Source organism: Stegostoma tigrinum, chromosome 22 (assembly GCF_030684315.1).
Source record: "Stegostoma tigrinum isolate sSteTig4 chromosome 22, sSteTig4.hap1, whole genome shotgun sequence".
NCBI classification, from domain to species: Eukaryota; Metazoa; Chordata; class Chondrichthyes; order Orectolobiformes; family Stegostomatidae; genus Stegostoma; species Stegostoma tigrinum.
This window is the reverse complement of record NC_081375.1, coordinates 10997540-11019433: the sequence shown is the minus strand read 5'-3', so window position 1 is coordinate 11019433 and position 21894 is coordinate 10997540. Positions and strand designations below refer to the sequence as shown.

The 21894-nt window shown below is 42.4% G+C and overlaps 1 protein-coding gene across 1 annotated transcript in view; it reads left to right on the top strand.

Moving 5' to 3' along the window:
- LOC125463766 (Fc receptor-like protein 5) overlaps positions 1 to 20259 on the top strand; it is a 40332-nt gene extending 20073 nt beyond the window's left edge. Inside the window, exons 3-7 of the mRNA XM_059653637.1 lie at positions 6038 to 6343; positions 13378 to 13668; positions 15801 to 16070; positions 17012 to 17308; positions 17748 to 20259. Coding sequence (XP_059509620.1) covers positions 6038 to 6343; positions 13378 to 13668; positions 15801 to 16070; positions 17012 to 17308; positions 17748 to 17767 — 1184 coding nt within the window. The 3' untranslated portion in view covers positions 17768 to 20259. The remainder of the gene's footprint in view (positions 1 to 6037; positions 6344 to 13377; positions 13669 to 15800; positions 16071 to 17011; positions 17309 to 17747) is intronic.
- The last annotated feature ends 1635 nt before the right edge of the window (positions 20260 to 21894 follow it).

Sequence of the window (21894 nt, the reverse complement as noted above, 5' to 3'; positions counted from 1 at the left end):
TTTGCTTGTTGTCTGTATAGGGTCCTTTAAGTTCATTAGCTGCTGTTTTAGTGTATTGGTGGGTTTGTGGGCTACCCTGATGCCAAGAGGTCTGAGTAGTCTGGCAGTCATTTCGGAAATGTCTTTGTAGGGGAGAGTGGTTATGGTTTCTGGGCCCGTTTTGTCTGTTTGTTTGGGTTTGTTGCTGAGAAATCGGCGGACTGTGTTCATAGGGTACCCGCTCTTTTTGAATACGCTGTATAGGTGATTTTCTTCTCTTTGTAGTTCCTCTGTGGTGGCTCGTTGGAATAATGTTCTAATGCAACTTCGTTTGTGGGTGTTGGGATGGTTGCTCCTGTAGTTCAGTATTTGGTCCGTCTGTGTTGTTTTCCTGTAGACGCTGGTTTGAAGTTCCCCATTGGCTGTTTGCTCTACTGTGACATCTAGGAATGGCAGTTTATTGTTGTTTTCCTCCTCTTTTGTGAATGTTATGCCAGTAAAGGGTATTATCGATGGTCTTGAAGGTTTCCTCTAATTTGTTTTGTTAGTGATGACAAAGGTGTCATCCACGTAGCGGACCCAAAGTTTGGACTGGATGATTGACAGAGCTGTTTGTTTGAGTCTCTGCATTACTGCCTCTGCTAAGAACCCTGATATCGGAGATCCCATGGGTGTACCGTCGGTTTGTCTGTAGGTTTTGTTATTGAAAGTGAAGTGGGTGGTGAGGCATAGGTCCACTAGCTTGATGATGTTGTCCTTGCTGATGAGGTTGGTGGTGTCTGGTGTATGTGTCTTTGGTTCTTCTAATAGTGTAGTCAGTGTTTCTTTGGCCAGGTTGATGTTGATGGATGTGAACAGGGCTGTTACATCAAAGGAGACCATTATTTCATCCTCTTCTATCTTGGTGTCTTTGATGGTGTTCAGGAATTCTTGGGTGGAGTGAATGGAGTGGCAGGAGTCTTCTCCTAGGTGTTTTAGTCTTTGGTGTAGTTCCTTGGCTACAGAACTATAGAAGCAACCATCCCAACACCCACAAACGAAGCTGCATTAGAACATTATTCCAACGAGCCACCACACACTGCAGCACAGAGGAACTACAAAGAGAAGAAAATTGCCTATACAGCGTATTCAAAAAGACAGGTACCCAATGAACACAGTCCGCCGATTTCTCAGCAACAAACCCAAACAAACAGACAAAACGGGCTCAGAAACCATAACCACTCTCCCCTACATCAAAGACATTTCAGAAATGACTGCCAGACTACTCGGACCCCTTGGCATCAGGGTAGCCCACAAACCCACCAACACACTAAAACAGCAGCTAATGAACTTAAAAGACCCTATACAGACGACAAGCAAAACAAACGTCATTTACAAGATACCTTGCAAGAACTGTGACAAACACTACATTGGACAAACTGGCAGAAAGCTAGCCACCAGGATACATGAACATCAACTAGCCACAAAATGACATGACCCACTATCACTCGTATCGTTCCTTACAGATGAGGAAGGACACCACTTTGATTGGGACAACACATCCATCCTAGGACAAGCCAAACAGAGACACACACGAGAATTCCTAGAAGCATGGCACTCCAACCGGAACTCCATCAACAAACACATTGATTTGGAGCCCATCTACCACCCCCCTGAGAAAAAGAACAGGAAATGACATCACCAACGCAAGGAAACCTAAACAGATAAATAGAAAGCGGGACATAACACCAGCGCTTCATCGGAGGCTCACTGATGATGTTACCTAGAATGGTGATGAAACGTCTGAAAACGAAGCTTCCAGCTCAGCGAGCAAACTTACATCTGGAACCCCAACCTGAGCTACCAATCTTCTCAAAACTCACTTTGTTTATAGAATCATGAGGGACATGGATAGGATAAACAGACAAGGACCTTTCTCTGGGATGAGGGAGTCCAGAACTAGAAGGCATGGGTTTAAGATGAGAGGGGCAATATTTAAAAGGAATCTAAAGGGCAATTATTCAACACAGAGGGTGGTACATGCATGGAATGAGCTGCCAGAGGAATGGTTGAGGCTGATACAATTACAACATTTAAAAGACATTTGGATGGGTGCATTAAAGGAAGGGTTTGGAGGGATATCGGCCAAATGCAGGCAAATGGGACTAGATGAATTGAGGATACCTTGTTAGCAAGGACGAGTTGGACTGAAGGGTCTGTTTCCATGCTGTACAGCTCTAGGCTCTGTACAGCTATGTTTCAGTGCAGACCTGACTTCTGCAGCTGGGATAAAGGGAGCCTGTTTTGTAGTTGGATCAATTGGCCTGTTGTACCCAGGAGCATGTGGGCTGAGACTGTCCTGTGCAGATGCAGGCTCACCGTCCTGAGTGGCCCAAGAGGAAGTATCTGTGCGTCCTGTGTGAGCCATCTCCTCCCTTTGAGTGCCTGCTGACCCTATGCTGTCTCCTTTGGAGGAAGGTGTGGACAGTGAGGTCAGGGTCACTCATCCCTCCTGACCACCTTGCAGCGATGGAGAACTGTATTTCCCGCATAACTGAGGTGTATCGGATGTAGGTCTCCATGGCAATTATCATCCTTTATTGGACACAGCTAGGTGCACACATGCTAGAGCCAGCACAGCATTGATAATTTTGGTGGACTCGACCATCCTTTGAACTAGCTACTGAGTGCCCCTGGCAAATATGCCCACTGTTTCTGTGCATTTTGGCCAAGTTAATAGTTGAGACCACTGGCTTGCCTTCTCCCTGAGACGAGTAGGTGCCCGGTTCCCAGCTAAGTGTTTGAAACATGGGAGACTTCTTGCTCGACCAGCCGTGAAGACACATCAGTGATGTGCTCATCAGATTGTGCTGCCAAGACTAATCTAGAAAGAATACCCACCAAGTTGAAGGTCACCATGCTTACTGAGGCACAGGCAAAAGCCTTGCCAGTGCAACCTGTAAGCGTTCTAGAGGCCTTCTCCTCAGAGATGGAAATGGAAGTGAGGGTCTCTAACACTAGCCTCTCTTTGGTATGAGTGCCTGCATGAGACAAGGGACAGAATAAGTTTTCCAAGAGGAATAAAAGCTTTTGTATGTTAAGAATGAGTTAGCACTGGTGTTAATGGGAGAGTAGTGCAGAAGAATACAATGAAGCTTGTTGGGTTAGTTGGACATTGAGGTCTCAGTGTCCCCACATATATGGCCATACTGTTTTCAGGCTAACATCAATAGCTTCTCATATATAAAACAGGGAGTGAGGATCCTGATGTTCGCAACTAGTCTTGGCCCCCTTGGCCTGGTCTTGGGCAAAATTGGCCTGTACTGAGGCAAAGGAAGGTGTTGATGGTAGTGGATGGAAAAGCAATAAGTGGCGATACAGGAGCATGAGCTGTTGAGATGTTTCCAGTGAGCAACAAGATGCACAGTGTGCAGGAAGGGCTAGCAGTTTGAGAGGAATGACATGGGTAATAGAATGTGAGTGGAATGATTCATACAATATATAGGTATTTCTGCTGTAATGTGTGCTTTGTTAATGCAAATTGGCTGTAATGCAATTGATGAATAGCAGACGCTGTTTGGATAATGTGAACTTTCTGCTGTACAAGTATAGCGATTTCCCTATAATGCAATTTTCTATAGTGTGAGATTACACAAGAACACAACTATTGATATAGGAGAACTAGCTGAAACAGCAATTGCTGGTGAAATTCAGCAGGTCTGGTAGCATCTGTCGGAAGAAAGCAGAGTACATGTTTTGAGTCTGTTGACTCTCCATCAGAATGGATGGCAGCGGGGGTAAGGTTGGTGGAAAGAGGAGACACATCAGAGAGAGAGAGAGAGGGAGAGAGAGATGAAAGGGGTAGGCAAATGAGGAGAATATTGATAGGCCAGGATGGAAGAGAAACTAAATAAATCAAAATGAGAGCTGAAAGTAGGAGAGGGTGGTTAGGCTGTGTTACGAACAGCCCGTGTAATGTGATAAAAGGCTGAGAGTGGGTGAGAATGTGTAGGCTGTGCTGAAAGCAGCCCATCTCATGACCGAACTGGGCATGTGGGTGGGTAAAAAACATGAAAGGATGGAATCCAGCTCGAAAGTTATAGAACTTGATGTTGTGTCCTAGAGCTGCAGGGTCCTCAAGTGGAAAATGAGATGCTGTTCTTCCAGCTCACCCTGAGCTTCAGTGGAACACTTTAGCAGGCCCAAGTCAGACATGTTAGCCAGGGAACATGGCGATGTGTTGAAGTGGCAGACTTTTACAGACAGAATAGGTGTTCTGCAAAGCAGTCACCGCCAGTCTGCATTTTGTCTCCCCACCGTCCACAAGCCCACACAGTGAGCAGCGCATACACCAGACTAGATTGAATAAAGTACAGGTAACTCACTGCTTCCGCTGACAGCTGTGTCTCGAACCTTGGCTGGTGGAGAGGAAGGAGTATACAGGCAGCTGCTACCACCTTCCGCAATTGCATGGCAAGGCACCCTGGGGGTGTGGGGAGATGTTGAGAGTGGAGGAGAAGTGAACCAGGGTGTCCTGGAGGGAATGTTCCCTGTGGAATGCTGAAGGAGAGGAGGGCAATATGTCTAGTTGTGGAGACTGATTAGAGGTAATAGAAATGACAGCTTACAATCCTTTTTAGATGCAGAAGCTAGTGGGGTGGTGAGTGAAGACCATTGTTGTGGAAAGGATGTTGAGGACTGAGGGAAGAAGGCAGGAGATGGATCATACACAGCTAAGGACACTGTCGAACACGATTGAGAAAAAGGGTGGATATTCTGAAGGCCCCCCCCACACACACGCACACATAGAACATGGGCATTTTTAGAACAGATGCAGTGGAGATGAAGAAACTAGGAGAATAGGATAGAGTTCTTGCATCTATTTTTCTCAGCTTCATCTCCACCTATCCACTCACCTCTCCCTCTACCCCATTCTCCCACTTGTCTTCAACATAAATACCACTTTTCCTGGTTGTTGTTAGTTCTGATGAAGAATCACTGGACTTGAGACGTCCAGCTTTCAATGCTGCTAGACCCGCTGGGTTTCTCCAGCTCTTTCTGTTCTTGCTTGTTCCAGATCTCCAGCAACTGCAATTCCTACTTTTATTTTGTGACAATGTTAACACCGAGAGTCACTGTAGTCTGTAAATCTTGGTGAGAGGTACGCTCAGAGGGAAAATTTAAGCGAGTGCTTGTCCTGGGGGAGTGTTCCTTTTTACCTATGACATAGAACTGAGCCAGGCAGCTGTCCGAGTCCACGCTGGCTGTGTTTGGTGACGTGGCCTGCAGTAGTGGTCACCTACATAAAACACTGCCCTCCTCTGTACTCCATCGCTACCACATCTCTGTCAGTCAAAGCAGGTTGCCAGTTTTCCTTTCTGGGCCATTTCCTCTGTTATAATGGGCAAGTACCACAGTATAAAGACCGGTTCCTGAATTGCAGCATCAGAAAGGGTGTGTAACTGGGGCTTTAAATAGGGCACCAGTGGCTGAAGGTTCTGGCAGTGGTGAGTAGTGGTGTCTTTCCTGCCAGGTGATTCCATGCGAAAAGAGCCAGAGAGCCCTGTTGCATAGTTAATGAGATGAAAGTGTTTGGCATGCTTGCCTTCATTGCTCAGACTGTTGAGTATAGGACTTGGCTTGTTATGTTGCTGTTGTTGCTGGGAATTCCACACACCCCCCCCTCCCAAGTGTAGGAGGTTGAGGGCGAATTTAGAGGTTTATAAAATCACGAGGAGCATAGATAAGGTCTTTTTCTGAGCTATGGGGGAACTGTGCACGATGAATCTTGCTGGATAAAACACATCAACTAAAAATGGGAAGAATTAGCCTGTAATAATCTCTCCGCAAGACTTACCAAACTTACAACACATGTTTCAGATTTTTAATGTCTGTCGTTTTTTTTCAACTTCTGTAAATTAATTTAGAGGTCCGATTATTACAGCAATGCTAAAAACTTAAGGAGAATCTCTCTAAAATATGTAAATAGAAAATAAGCACACATGGTTTCTGTGCATGTAATGCAGGGTAAAAATGTTGCACAAATTGAGTTTAATTTTGTCTCTGCCTCCTCTCACAGATTTGACAATAAACAACGTAAAACTAAGACATAATCTTGAAGATGTTGGAGATTTTAAAGAAGGAAGCAACATTATTCTGACTTGTTCAGTGGACATCCTGACAGCTCCTGGCCAATCACCTAATATTTCATACTCAATCTATAAGGGACAGAAAGAAGTCCTATTGAAACATGTTACAATTGAGGCGCAAAAATGTCAATATGTAATACAATCTGCTCGACCCTCACATTCTGGATACTACCGTTGTGAAGTGACAGCAGGAATTCGAAGGGAAGAAAGTAATTCCATATTTATTACAGTTACAGGTACTGTGACATACGAACCAAATACCCGACAACATTGGATGTAAAGATATATAATTTACTTGCATAACTTCAGAATGTGCCAAAGCACTTCATTGTGAAGAAGTACTTCTTTTGGCAGTTATGCCACTGTTCCAATGAGGTTGCTAAAAATACGCAGTAAAGTCCTACAAATAGTGTAATAATGATAAACATCTGTTCTAACTGTTGGGTCATAGCAAGATCACAGAAAAGCTGTTGAGGTGGGCCATTAAGTGTACTCAAGGTTGAGATTGCTTTACTGTTTAAAAGTCTATCAAGAGTTATGGAGAAAAGGAAGGAAAGTGGAGTTGAGGATTCCATTGGCTGGCAGAGCAGACACAATGTGCTGAATCACCTACTTCTGGCCCCTGCGTCTTAGCTCAAGGGAGAAGTGCTCGGTTCTTCTTTCATTGTATCACGGAATAGAAAGCAGAAAGGGTCTCAGTATAACTTCTGATCTAAGAGTCAGCAGCTCTAAACATGTAGCATTACCCTAGTGTCACACTGGTGCCAGATTGTGTGCTCAAAACTTTGGAGTTGTTCTTGAAGCTACTGAAATCTGTCCCAGAAATAAGAGCAATACCCCACCTCCGCTTACACCTTTGTGAGTAGTGTCATAATTCCAACCCAAGGTGCCTTAAATATGTATCTTGGACAGTTATTGTTGGAGAACATAAACGTGGAAGGGGAGAACTCTTTGGACTATATTAAATTTAACAATAAGTTATTGTTAAGTACGATATTGTTGCCTTTGCTATACACAATAAAGAGAGGATATCGTCCTTGCAAAGCAAAAGATGGATTTTCCCATTTCTCATCAGAGTGGGAACAACAATGTTAAAAGTGATTGACATGCCACCTCCTCCCAGAAATAACTCAACTCCTTGCACAGCAATCAGCTCATGATGAGCTGACAGGTCGAGCACAGTCAAGCCTCTTGGTCTATTTCGGGCCTCAGCATCAACCTTTCAGACAATACCTGCTCTGAAATCTATCAGTCAGTCAGAAAACGAACAACTTTTCTCACCCTTCAGGAAGGCAAGTAATTGGTAGTGTGGGGAGTTGAGACACTTAAGTGACCATGAAGTAACCCTTCGCTCTATCATAAGATCAGCAATGAGGAGGTTTGCTGATAATTCTGCAATGTTGGGATCATTTGAGATGATTCAGGTTCTAAAGAGGTCTAAGTCCAAACGCAGCAAGATCTATCCAGTGTCCAGGCTTGAGTTGACAAGTGGCCAGTAACTTGATTTTTTTTGCACTTGAGATGTGGATGTTGCTGGCTGGGCCAGCATTTATTGCCCATCCCTAATTGCCCCTTGACCTGAGTGGTTTCCTTGGGTCATTTCAGAGGGTAATTAAGAACCAAGCACAGAATCTGGCATCACATGTAGTTGAAGCAAAGTTGGATGAGAGATTTCCTTCCCTAAAAGACATTAGTGAACCAGATGGGTTTTTACGACAATCATTAGTAGTTACATGTCATTATTAGGCCAACTTTCTTCAGTTTTAGATTTTTATTGAATTCATTGCCACACAAAAGTGCCAGCAATGACCATTTCCACCAAGAGAGGATCTGAATATCACCATGATGTTCAATGGCATTACATATAGAACATTACAGCACAGTACAGGCCCTTCGGCCCTCGATGTTGTGCCGACCTGTCATACCAATCTCAAGCCCATCTAACCTACACTATTCCATGTACGTCCATATGCTTGTCCAATGACGACTTAAATGTACCTAAAGTTGGCGAATCTACTACCGTTGCAGGCAAAGCATTCCATTCCCTTACTACTCTCTGAGTAAAGAAACTACCTCTGACATCTGTCCTATATCTTTCACCCCGCAATTTAAAGCTATGCCCCCTCGTGCTCGCCGTCACCATCCTAGGAAAAAGGCTCTTCCCATCCACCCTATCTAACCCTCTGATTTTTTTATATGTTTCAATTAAGTCACCTCTCAACCTTCTTCTCTCTAATGAAAACAGCCTCGAGTCCCTCAGCTTTTCCTCGTAAGACCTTCCCTCCATACCAGGCAACATCCTAGTAAATCTCCTCTTGCACCCTTTTCAAAGCTTCCACATCCTTCTTATAATGCGGTGACCAGAACTGTATACAATACTCCAAGTGCGGCCGCACCAGAGTTTTGTACAGCTTCAACGTAACCTCTTGGTTCCGGAACTCGATCCCTCTATTAATGAAAGCTAAAACACTATATGCCTTCTTAACAGCCCTGTCAACCTGGGTGGCAACTTTCAAGGATCTGCGTACATGGACACCGAGATCTCTCTGCTCATCTACACTGCTAAGAATCTTACCATTAGCCCTGTACTTTGCCTTCCGGTTACTCCTACCAAAGTGCATCACCTCACACTTGTCTGCATTAAACTCCATTTGCCACCTCTCAGCCCAGCTCTGGAGCTTATCTATGTCTCTTTGCAACCTACAGCATCCTTCGTCACTATCCACAACTCCACCGACCTTAGTGTCATCTGCAAATTTACTAACCCATCCTTCTACGCCCTCATCTAGGTCATTTATAAAAATGACAAACAGCAGTGGACCCAACACTGACCCTTGCGGTACACCACTAGTAACTGGTCTCCAGGATGAACATTTCCCATCAACTACCACCCTCTGTCTTCTTTCAGCAAGCCAATTTCCGATCCAAACTGCTCTATCTCCCACAATCCCATTCCTCCGCATTTTGTACAATAGCCTATTGTGGGGAATCTTATCGAACGCCTTGCTAAAATCCATATACACCACATTAACCAGTTTACTCTCATCTACCTGTTTGGTCACCTTCTCAAAGAACTCAATAAGGTTTGTGAGGCACGACCTTCCCTTCACAAAACCGTGCTCACTATCCCTAATCAATTTATTCTTTTCTAGATGATTATAAATCCTATCCCTTATAACCTTTTCCAACACTTTACCAACAACTGAGGTAAGGCTCACTGGTCTATAATTACCAGGGTTGTCTCTACTCCCCTTCTTGAACAGGGGAACCACATTTGCTATCCTCCAGTCATCTGGCACTATTCCTGTAGACAATGTCGAGTTAAAGATCAATGCCAAAGGCTCAGCAATCTCCTCCCTGGCTTTCCAGAGGATCCGAGGAGAAATCCCATCCGGCCCAGGGGACTTATCTATCTTCACCTTCTGAAGGATTTCTAATACCTCTTCCTTGTGAAGCTCAATCCCACCTAGTCTAGTAGCCTGTATCTCAGTATTCTCCTCGACAACATTGTCGTTTTCTAGAGTGAATACTGTTGAAAAATATTCATTTAGTGCTTCCCCTATCTCATCTGACTCCACACACAACTTACCACTACTATCCTTGACTGGGCCTAATCTTACTTTCGTCATTCTTTTATTCCTTAAATACCTATAGAAAACCTTAGGGTTTACCCTGATCCTATCCACCAACAACTTCTCATGTCTCCTCCTGGCTCTTCTGAGCTCTCTCTTTAGGTCTTTCCTGGCTACCTCGTAGCCCTCAAGTGCCCTAATTGAGCCTTCACATCTCATCCTAACATGAGCCTTCTTCTTCCTCTTCACCAGAGATTCCACCTCCTTCGTAAACCACGGCTCCCGCACGCTACAGCTTCCTCCCTGCCTGACAGGTACATATTTATCTAGGACACACAGGAGCTTTTCCTTGAATAAGCTCCACTTTTCTAATGTGCCCATCCCCTGCAGTTTCCTTCCCCATTCTATGCTCCCTAAATCTTGCCTAATCTCATCGTAATTGCCTTTCCCCCAGCTATAACTCTTGCCCAGTGGTATACACCTATCCCTTTCCATCACTAAAGTAAACATAACGGAATTGTGATCACTATCACCAAAGTGCTCACCTACTTCCAAATCTAACACCTGGCCAGGCTCATTACCCAGTACCAAATCTAATGTGGCTTCGCCCGTTGTTGGTCTGTCTACATACTGTGTCAGGAAGCCCCCCTGCACACACTGGACAAAAACTGACCCATCTATAGTGCTCGAACTATGGTGTTCCCAGTCAATATTTGGAAAGTTGAAGTCCCCCATGACAACTACCCTGTCTCTCTCACTCCTATCGAGAATCATCTTTGCTATCCTTTCATCTACATCTCTGGAACTATTCGGAGGCCTATAGAAAACTCCCAACAGGGTGACCTCTCCTTTCCTGTTTCTCACCTCAGCCCATACTACCTCAGTTGACGAGTCCCCAAACATCCTTTATGCAACTGTAATACTGTCCTTGACCAACAATGCCACACTTCCACCCCTTTTACCATCTTCTCTGTTCTTACTGAAACATCTAAATCCCGGAACCTGCAACAACCATTCCTGTCCCTGCTCTATCCATGTCTCTGAAATGGCCACAACATCGAAGTCCCAGGTACCAAAACATGCTGCAAGTTCACCCACCTCATTCCGGACGCTCCTGGCATTGAAGTAGACACACTTCAATCCAACTTCTTGCTTGCCGGTGCCATCTTGCGTCCCTGAAACTTTATTTCGGACCACCCTACTCTCAACCTTTTCTATAGTCAAACTACAATTTTGGTGCCCATCCCCCTGCTGAATTAGTTTAAACCCACCCGAACAGCCTTAGCAAATTTCCCCCCCAGGATATCGGTACCCCTCTGGTTCAGGTGAAGACCATCTTGCTTGTGGAGGACCCACCTACCCCAGAAAGAGCCCCAATTATCCAAGAATCCAAAACCCTCCCTCCTGCACCATCCCTGTAGCCACGTGTTCAACTCCTCTCTCTCCATATTCCTCGCCTCACTAGCACGTGGCACGGGCAACAAACCAGAGACAACAACTCTGTTCGTCCTAGCTCTCAGCTTCCATCCTAGCTCCCTGAATTTCTGCCTTAAATCCCCGTCTCTCTTCCTACCTATGTCGTTGGTGCCAATGTGGACCACGACTTGGGGCTGCTCCCCCTCCCCCTTAAGGATCCCAAAAACACGATCAGAGACATCACGCACCCTGGCACCTGGGAGGCAGCACACCAACTGTGAGTCTCTCTCGTCCCCACAGAACCTCCGATCTGTCCCCCTAACTATGGAGTCCCCAATGACTAATGCTCTGCTCCTCTTCCCCCTTCACTTCTGAGCAGCAGGGACAGACTCTGTGCCAGAGACCTGTGCCCCACTGCTTTCCCCTGGTAAGTCCCCCCACCAACAGTATCCAAAACGGTATACTTATTATTGAGGGGCATGGCCACAGGGGATCCCTGCACTGCCTGCCGGTTCCCTTTCCGTCCCCTGACTGTAATCCATCTGCCTTTTTGCTGTACTTGAGGAGTGACTAACTCCCTGTAACTCCTCTCAATAACCCCCTCTGCCTCCCGAATGACCGAAGTTCATCCAGCTCCAGCTCCAGCTCCCTAACGCGGTTTTCAAGGAGCTGGAGTTGGGTGCACTTCCCGCAGATGTAGTCAGCAGGGACACTAGTGGTGACCCTTACCTCCCACGTTCTGCAGGAGGAACATTCAACTGCCCTGACCTCCATCCCCATTATTCTAAATTCCCAAAGACTTAAAAAAAAAATAAAAAAATAAACTTGTTAGCTTACCAATCAGGCACACAGAACCTTTTTTTTGGTTAGAGCAGGAGGATGGGTGGGAGACACTACCTGGGTAGTGTTTTGGGTAACGCAACCACACAAATATATTACCTCACTCACTCACCAGTCCCGTGTCGGCTCCTGCTCAGCGTCCCTCCGCCTATTCATGAGGTAAGCTTTTTAACGATTCAAAAAGCGTGACTCACCGGCTTCCCGACAGCTCCTGCTCCAAGCTCCCGCTCGCGCTGCTGCTGCAACCAGAAATGGAAGGCACCGGCACTCGAGGTAAGCTTTTTAACGATTCAAATGATTCAGTGAATCCCTGCACTGTCTACATCCTAGGGCTTATCATCAGTGAGGAGTTGCCGGACTAGCCATATAAATACAATGGCTGCAACAGCAGCTCAGGCTAAGAATCCTACAGCATGACTCCCTCCTGACTCGTCAAAGTCTGTGCACTGCCCGCAAGGGGATAAGTCAGGAATCTGATAGATCACCCCCCCTTGCTTTGGATGTATGAAGCTCTAGCAATACTATGTCTATGTGTATTAAGTCTCCTCAAAGACACTTAGACATAGGCAGTAAACTGTTGGTATTGTCAGCATTACCCAAATCCCATGAAGAAGAAAAAGCAAACACAACAGACACGTTATTTTCTAGCAGAATCGGGCTTAACAAGTAGAGGAGATTTGCTAGGCTTGTATCAGTCTTTAGTTACACCATGCTTGGAATACTGAAAACAGGCCTGGGGTCCATGTTAAAAGACAACATGAAGGCACTGAAGAAGACGTAAAACAAAATTTGGTGGAGTGATATCAAAAATGAGATGCCTTTCCTTTCTGAAAAGATTGAACATGCTGTCGTTTATTTATCTAGGAAAAGGCTTATGGTTTACCTGATAGAAGCCATTAAGTTTACAAAAAGGTTTGATAAACCTGACAGTGTTGTTTCCCTTGCAAGGAGAAACTAGAACTAGGGAATAAAAGTGTACGATCACGGCAAAAAACAGAGTAGATGCTCTTAAGATAAAGTTAGATAAATGCGTAAAGATGTAGTGGGATGTGTTGAAGGAGGTCAGGTGAAGAAAAATGGAAATGGCCTGTGAGGAACAAAAACAGTAATATGGATCAGTGAGGCTGAATGGTTTTTACTGCCATATAGAAAGATAAGATGATTCTCCGAAGTGCAGAATATGGACTGTTGCAAAGGCTGGATTAACTATTGTTTCTTTCCTATTTGTCTGGGCATAAAAAATGATTTCATTATTATAAAGCATGGAGCTGGATGAATACAGCAGGCCAAGCAGCATCTCAGGAGCACAAAAGCTTTTGTGGTCCTGAGATGCTGCTTGGCCAGCTGTGTTCATCCAGCTCCACACTTTATTATCTTGGATTCTCCAGCATCTGCAGTTCCCATTATCTCTGATTTCATTATTCCCTGTTTGTATACCTCAGGAAATTTACAGACACCAGTACTCACTATACAACCGATGGAGGTGGTTCAGGGAAATTCGACTGAGCTGCGCTGTACATCTGAAGAAATCCCTCCTCTTAGATTCATATTCTATGGATATAAAAATGGACCAAACCCCCAGCGTCTCCATGATACTACAAGCAATAACAAATCTGCGACACACCGATTGAAGGTGACAGCAGATACAGAGAAAAACTATAGTTGTACAGTCGAAGTGAGTGCTACCAGAAGTATCTCAAAGCACAGTGAAATAGTACAACTTACAGTACATAGTAAGTTAATTCGGGTAAATTAAAATGTCTGAAAGTTAAAAATTCTATTTCAATTATTATGATTCTATGCACTATGAAGCATCCAAAATTCCACAGTGATCCTCCCAGCCTCCTCATATAACTGCAGGGGCAAGCCAGTGAAATGCCCAAACAAAGAGATGAAACCCAGGAGAACCATACATTAACGTATTTACATACGATGGCCCAAATATTCTGTAGGTACTCTGCTTGCTATAATTCTCACAGGAAATTGGTTGAATCTTCAAAGAATGATGAATGTGGTGAGTGAGGATGTTTTCTAATTGCACAGTGTTCAGTACCATTTTCAACTCCTCACGTACTAAGCAGCAGCAATAAACATTCATATTAAGTGCCAGGTAATGATCATCACTAACAAAAGAGGATATAGCCATCGTCTTTTGAATATTGCCATGGCCGAATCCTCAACTGTCAATGTCCTTGTGATTGCCATTGTTCATAAACTTAACAGCCAGACATTTAAATGCCTGCAAAGCAGGTCAAAGGCCATTAAGTTTTGTGACAAGTAACCTATTTATTAATATTCGGTTACCTATAAGACAAGTCAGGAGTATGATGGAATTTTTTCAATTACCTGTTTAAGTGCAGTTTAAGACCAACCAGAATAAAGCTGCTGTCTTGATTAGCACTGTATCTACCACCTGCAATATTCATCCCCTGGACCATCAACACAAGTTACAGTGCGCCAACTCACTATAAGGTTCCTTTGGACCACCTTCCAAACCTACAGCTCCAAGACCTGGAAGAATAAGAACAGCAGATCATTGGAACACCACCACCTGGAATTTCTCCTCACAAAATCAGTGTCCTTTTTGGTCCCAAACTGATTTTTATTTTCCATTCTACCATTAGATCTTCTGTTTTCACTTTGTTTCTTTCTCTACCTCAGCCTTACTTTCAGTTAAACCTTGATCCTTGTATGTGTCATCTCTGCCTGTTATAATCAATTACTCCAATGCTCCCTGCATGGCTGGTCTCCCATCTTGAGCTCTGTTAACCATCTCCTACTTGACACCAAATTCACTGTTAACCTACTTTAATTCTTAGTTCTCAAATATCCACAAATTACAATTCTCATCCTCATGACCTTACTGCTCCCTGTGTATAATTTTGAATCTTACACTTTCAAACTCTATTGGAGATCTCTCTTCTTTGGTCACTTCATTATTTCAGTTTGAGTTTTTATGTAGCACTTTGTAACATTCATCCAAGCTTAGGCTGCTGTGTAAATTGTTAATGTCACTACTGCTTATTTAAATACAACAGTGTAACCACAAGTTAACAATCCTGAATTTGTGGGCTTAGGACTTTAGTCAGGCAATAAAATATGCAAATACAAAGATGCCTTCAGCAGAACTTTCGATCTAGATTTGTGAAGTAAATTATTTTGAAGATTTCATTTGCTTTGCTCCTCCTTGCTGTCTGTCCCACGCATATGTTCCTTGCACCAGTTATGGCTGGTGGCCTTCTACGTGGCCATTGTTCCAACGAAACTGGAAGAAAATTAGAAGGAAAAATCTGGAATTCTAGCCTGACAATCCCATTCCTACCTTGTGACACTCTCCTTACATCACTTTTAATTGTTTTAAACCAAATTTATTACTTTAAACCTATGCCCTATTCTTGATACCTTCAGGAGAGTGAAGATTTTCCTGACCTACCCTGCCTTGACCTCTGACAGTTGTGAATACAGATGGGAGTAGAGGGAACACTACACACTTTGTGAAGAATAGCAGGTTATCTTTCCCCCTATCTGACATCCCTTCCCACATGTACCTGATGGTTCACCTACCTGGTGTCAGTAGCCACACAGTGGTGGTCCCTGCAAATTAGCTGTCCTCCCAGTTACCTCATACACTGGCAGTTGAGATTAATTCTCAGGGCCTAGAATCTTCCTCATTTCCACACTAGAATAAAAATCAGCAGCTCTCCTCAGTTGGTAAAGACGGAAAAAAATCTCTTCAGCCGTACTGTTGATCAGAAAGTGATACAGAATTAGCTAATGGGAAAGCAGCGTCTTAAAGATGTTAATTTTGTAGTGATGTCCAACACTGCTGCCACTGTTTACTTACAACATCTACCTTATGTTTCAGGTCCATTTTCAGATCAAGTATTTGAAATTGAACCGTCAAGTGAAATATTTGAAGGAGATAATCTCACCACTAAATGCAGGGTTACGCCTTTGTTTCCTCATGTAAAACTTCAACTAATCATTATGAAGGATACAACTCCAATATATATAGGAAATACTAGCTCAGTGGTATTTTCTAAAACAGTAAATACAGCGGATACAGGAAAATATGGGTGCATGGTGAAATGGCGGAGTTTATCTCAAACTATAAAAAGACAAGTGACTGTGGCAGGTAAGACTGATATTTATTTGCTTTGAGAAATACATAGCTCAAAAACAGTCTTGGGGGATTCTAGACTTAGTTATTTGGTGTCAGCAATTGTGTGTAGTGAGCTGGGTTTACAGACTCTGTTTCCTCACTGTTTCTCCTGTTGTTCAGATTCCCATTAAAATTACAGCAAGTTTTCACTTTGTTTCTTTCTCTACCTCAGCCTGACTTTCAGTTAAACAGAGGATGACCCAAGGAAAATTCCTTTTTATTTTCCTGCATGCCCAGAATATTCCGAAACATCACCATTTTTGGCTTATCATGTAGCATACGGTTTTGTGTCCTATTTTCTGATAACTTTTAAATACGATTTGTAATGGAACAAAACTAAAGCAAATAACTGCGGCAGGGCGATAATATTCCTCTTACTGGCAACTGTGGAGTGTCAATTCGCAACTGCAGTGAAAAAGGAGGAAGGGTCGGGGCGCCGACTCTATCAGCTCTGTATCCCACTGTAAGATTTTGTGCCATTCCTAGTGTACCTTTATGAAAAGTGAAGGGAGACTCTGAACTTACATTCATATTCAACAGCTCGAGAGTTCTTCAGGCAAAGTGTTGGGACTTGTGCCAAGATCCCTGTGAACTTCAAGCTATGTCAAGACCGGCTTCTCAACTGCTCAGAAATTCCTTACACATGAAGGAATTTTTGCTTCCAGTTTGGTGTTGTGCCTTTTAAATGGTTGCATGTTGTTTTAAATTACAGCATGTGGGTACTTTTGTGTAATTCCCATGAGATTAGCTCCTTCCACTTGTCCTTCCAAAGCTGCACAAAACCAAAAAGACTACTGCTACAATATCGGCTAACTTTGCATTGACCAGCCTACCTTTGCACACAAAAATGAACTCTTTGTAATCCTAGATAACAAGACATTTGTATTGATTAAATTTGTTTTCTTTCAATACAGTACCAGTTTCCGTACCAACTTTAATGTCAACACCCACTGGTGGTAATGTGGTTAAAGATGGCTCTTTGAATCTTACATGTGCTGTATTGGGCGGATCCTTTCCAATAACTTACAAGTTTTACCAAGATACATCAGAAAATCCTCTGCATCAAATAACGTTAAATGCTACCAAAGCAGTCCATCGTATTGTTTCTGTTAAAATTGAAGACAGTGGAAAGTATTCCTGTGAGGCATCAAATTCTGCAGATCATATCACTCGAACAGAAAGAAGTCAGTATATTATTATAACTGTAAAAGGTAAGGTCAATATATCTGTTTTCTCATGATAATTTCGTCTCAGTAGAAATGGTTGCGATAATCTTGTTGAAGTAACAGTAAGTTAGTTGCATCCTTAGAAGCACAGAACAATAGTACCTTTGAAAGGGGATATATTTTGTGAAAGCTTTTTGCTTTGCATTAATCAGGACAAATGCAAGAATGTCAAATTTCAACAATCACAACAGTTTGTACTATACACGAAAAGGGCTGACTGGTTAGCAAGTCAGTTCTGCATTGTGTATGGCAATGTCTTGTCAATGGGGAACAACTACACTAACACCAAATTTAAGATAATCCAGTTGAGTTTGTACTATGATATGAAGATATGAAAATGGTGTAGTAGGCCATTTGATCCCTTGAGCCAGTACAGAAAGGGATTTTTTAAAAAAACTTACCTCTTTTCACTGTCTTTCCTGAGGTGGTGGTGATGGTCTGTAAAGTCACAATACATGAACAACTTTCAACAGCAATGTACACAGATTAAGGATATTTACTCCAAGATTTCACAACAGACTATCTTTTCTGATTGGGCTTTGTAGTAATTGTAATGTGTGTATTTTATACTTGCTGGAACAGATGTACTTTCTTAAACTAGACCTCATTCTCTGCAAATGTAATATGTTTAAGCCTTGTACCTTTGTTTTTAATTAGCTTGGAGCTTGTGCATCTGACGGTTCCCCATGGTATAAAACTTTGTCATGGAAAATTTGACTTTAGATTAAATTTTACATAGTAGAAGAGCAGTGTTTGTTGACAGTAGCTGGTTTACTAATGCCCTTTCGGGAAAGAAACTGCCAGCCTGGCCTACATGTGACTCCAGTGTCACAGCAATGTGGGTTACTCTTAGCTGCCCTCTGGGCAATTAGGGATGGACAATAAATGCTGCCTGGCCAGCGACACCCTCATCCCATGAATGAATAAAGGAAAAAAAACTGGAGATCACATATGGGCAGACACAGGTAAAGTGTAGGAAGGGACCAGCATTGAGCAAAAATAATTTCCTTTTCTTGTACCCCAGATAACACTGGCCTCTGAAAAAAGATGAGATAATGCTGTCTGTTCTAATTAGAGTCTTAATTAATCAAGAATATTTTTTCAAGTGAGAATGCAGTGTTTGAAAAATACTTACTTCTTAGGAAACTTTGTAAAAGCTAGTTTTGGTTTTTCAGTGCAAAACAATGACAGCGATAAATGTCTTTTTGATCAACATTTATGGCTGATATTTCCTGGATTGTACTTGCACAGAAATAATGCCGAAATTTATGCCAGTTTCTTTGAAACAATATAAATGAATCATAGAAAATTTCCACAAACATATCTCAGAAGCAGCACAAACACTTGAAGAAATCTGCAGGAGTATTGATGTTTCAATGTAAAACTGACACAAAGCAGTTAATGTAGAAGCAAATTTCTGAAGAGAATCAGTCCTATAACATAGTTAAACATAGAACAGTACAGCACAGAACAGGCCCTTCAGCCCACGATGTTGTGCCGACCAGTTAAACGAAAACATTTTAGTTAAACTAAAATGTTCTCAGAAATTCTGAACCGATTTACTTATTTGTGTATTTACATATATAGAACAAAAGACAAATTAATAGTCTGTTTCTGAAATTGTTAATTATGACATTTACCACCAGCAGCAATGGAGAAAGTTAAAGCTATGAGCTTTAGCAATTAAATAACTAATTCCTGCCATGTTTATTGCATGGTGCGCGCAATATATTTCACAATCTGGTGTTGGAATATCTGTGTTGGTTATCAAACAGTTTGATTTTCAAAATAATTCACATATGGAAAGGGTTTCATTATATTTATTTCTCCATGAATACCATGCAAAAATGTACATACATTACTAATATTTAATCAATAACTCTGAATTGCAGTGCTTCCAAAGTCTTGTAATTCTAACACCACACTGCTCTTTAACTCTAACTCTAATTCTAACTTCTATAAACACTAATAGAACTCAAAAATAGGTGTACTTCTGCTAAAAATATTGTTGAAAATTTGAAAGATAGTTTACATAATACTAATCTACCAACTTTAGCACCTTCTCCACAATGTCCTGCTCTCTCAATGAATACCAGCTCATGATATTAGAATGATCCATAATTCCTCTAATCCAAGTAGAACAATAGTGAAGAACTGTATATGAATACTGATTAAATTAACACGCACTTGTCAAATGAATTACAGCATTTCCAGAGAATTGAATAATCCTACATTTTAGCTTCCACATCATTATCACACAGTATAGTTAAAGCTTCCTCCTGTCTCAAATTTTTAACCCTGAGTTCATAACAGTATTGCGATGCTGTGGCATGTTGCTTTCTAAAGGATCTATCATTTGGTGACAATGCTAAACCAAAGCAGATTTCAAGCCAAATGTCAAGATCTGCTGTGGTCTTCTGTTTACCAAAAATTACACTGATCGCTCGAAGTAATTTCATTTAAGGTATATTTTTGCCTTCACTGCTTGGACTAGGTAGAATCAAAATGAAATAAGCCACTGATGTAGTGAAAGAAAGATCTAAAGTTTTGGCGCTGATATTCAGTCCCTCCCAGTAGATCTATCCTTTTGCACTTCATTTTTTAAGACAATCTATTTTTACAATCAACCTGTTCAGAGATGTTATTACATACCTGTGAAGCATGTGGGACTGAAACTCAGGCCTCCTGGTCCAGTGGTAGGGGCATTGTAACTGTGTCACAAGACGGCCCTCCTTGTGCACTTTATTTTAAAAACATTAGCCTGTTTTTTTTCTAATTAACCTGTTCAAAGATGTTCTTACACACTTCTGGAGCAGGTGGGACTTGAACTTGAGCCTCCTAGTCCAGGGATAGGGATGCTATCGCCCCATCGCAAGAGGGCATCCTTCTGCATTTCATCTTGGTTATACTGATGGGCTACATCTGTAACTTTTAATTCTCTCTCAAGACATTTATCTGATTAGATGAATGTTTTTAGCATTTTACTTTCTTGTTTCAATGTTATTCTATTCTTTCAATTACAACCTGATCTTGTTAAATTTGCTTTGTAAGGGTTTGATTTTAGTTTAAAGGGCATTTCATTTACTTGGTGACTAAGTATTATTTTAGCAGTTGCTGGATGGTTCCTACAACTTTTGGAGGTTTTAAATGGTTGTTTGCACAGACAGTGTTTCTGTTTGACTGTATACATTATTATTAATTTATTTGAATTGAGTGAATCACTGGTTTGTTACTAAGATATTTTTTGAAAAATGCAGCCCATATTGTCTTTTAAGATCCTATCCATACCATAAACACGGCATGCTGTTCTGGTTGAAATTTAACGACTACAGATATACCTGGGAAGCACACTTCTATAACCATCAAAATAGGAATGTTGTTGCAATCTGTTCCTTCACCGACACTGGATCAAAATCCTGGAATTTCCTCTCTAAGGGTACTGTGGGTCAACCCATGGCAGGTAGACTGCGGTGCTTCAAAAAGGCAGTTCACCACCACCTTCTCAAGGGCAACCAGGGACTGGCAATAAATGCTGGCTCAGCCAGCGTTGCCCACATCCCGCAAAACGAACAAATAAAAACCAAACAACTTGGGTAAAGCTATTGTAAAAGGTTATGTACTCCCTTGATGGTGTCAGATAAAGAGTTCCAAATTCAGAAATATACTATAATTCCTTTATCATGTATCGTAACACAACATGATGTGTACCCTGGAAAAGAATTTTGAGTGCTGCTGTTAACATCAATTGTCTATCTTTGTGGTGGATATCATGCAGCAGGAAACTTGATAAGTTACCAGGCTACATCCTGTAGATACTGTATCTACCCCAGCTGCAGTTCCTCAGTAACAAAATGACAGAAGAACTGAACAAGCATGCAGCTTTATTTTCAGATAGTATCAAACTTCGTAATGTTGCAGATTGCACACATCCAAGAAACTAGAGCATTTTCTGTCACTGTCTTCAGATGTGTAAACTTCACGAGTACGCAACCTAACTTGGTTATTCTGTGAAAATTGTAAATGTAATAGGTGGATAAGCATTAAAGAGATTTGTGTGGCTTTATACACCAGTCAGAGAACGTTGACAAGCATGTGCAGCACGCAGTTAGGAAGGCAAATGTTATATCAGCCCTCATTGCAAGAGGATTTGAGTTAAGAAAAAGGGGATGGTTTACTGCAGTTATGCAGGGCCATGGTGAGGTCACACCAGAATTGTTGTGTGCAGTTTTTGGTTGATTTCCTTAAGAAGGGAAATAGTCGCCATAGAGAGAGAATGCAGCAGAGGTTCACAGGTTAATTCTATCAGCTCAATGAGAAGAGATCAGCATGACTGTTCGATTCCACCCTTGGACTTCTGTCTGTGTGGAGTTTGCATGTTCTCCCTGTGTCTGTGTGGGTTTCCTCCGGATGCTCTGGTTTCCTCCCACAGTCCAAAGATGTGCAGGTTAGGTGGATTGGCAATGGGAACTGCAGGGTTACAGGGAAAGGGGAGGGGATGTCCTTCAGAAGGTTGGTGTGGACTCAAAGGGCTAGGGATTTTATGATTCGATGACTGGGCTGGTGTTCACTGG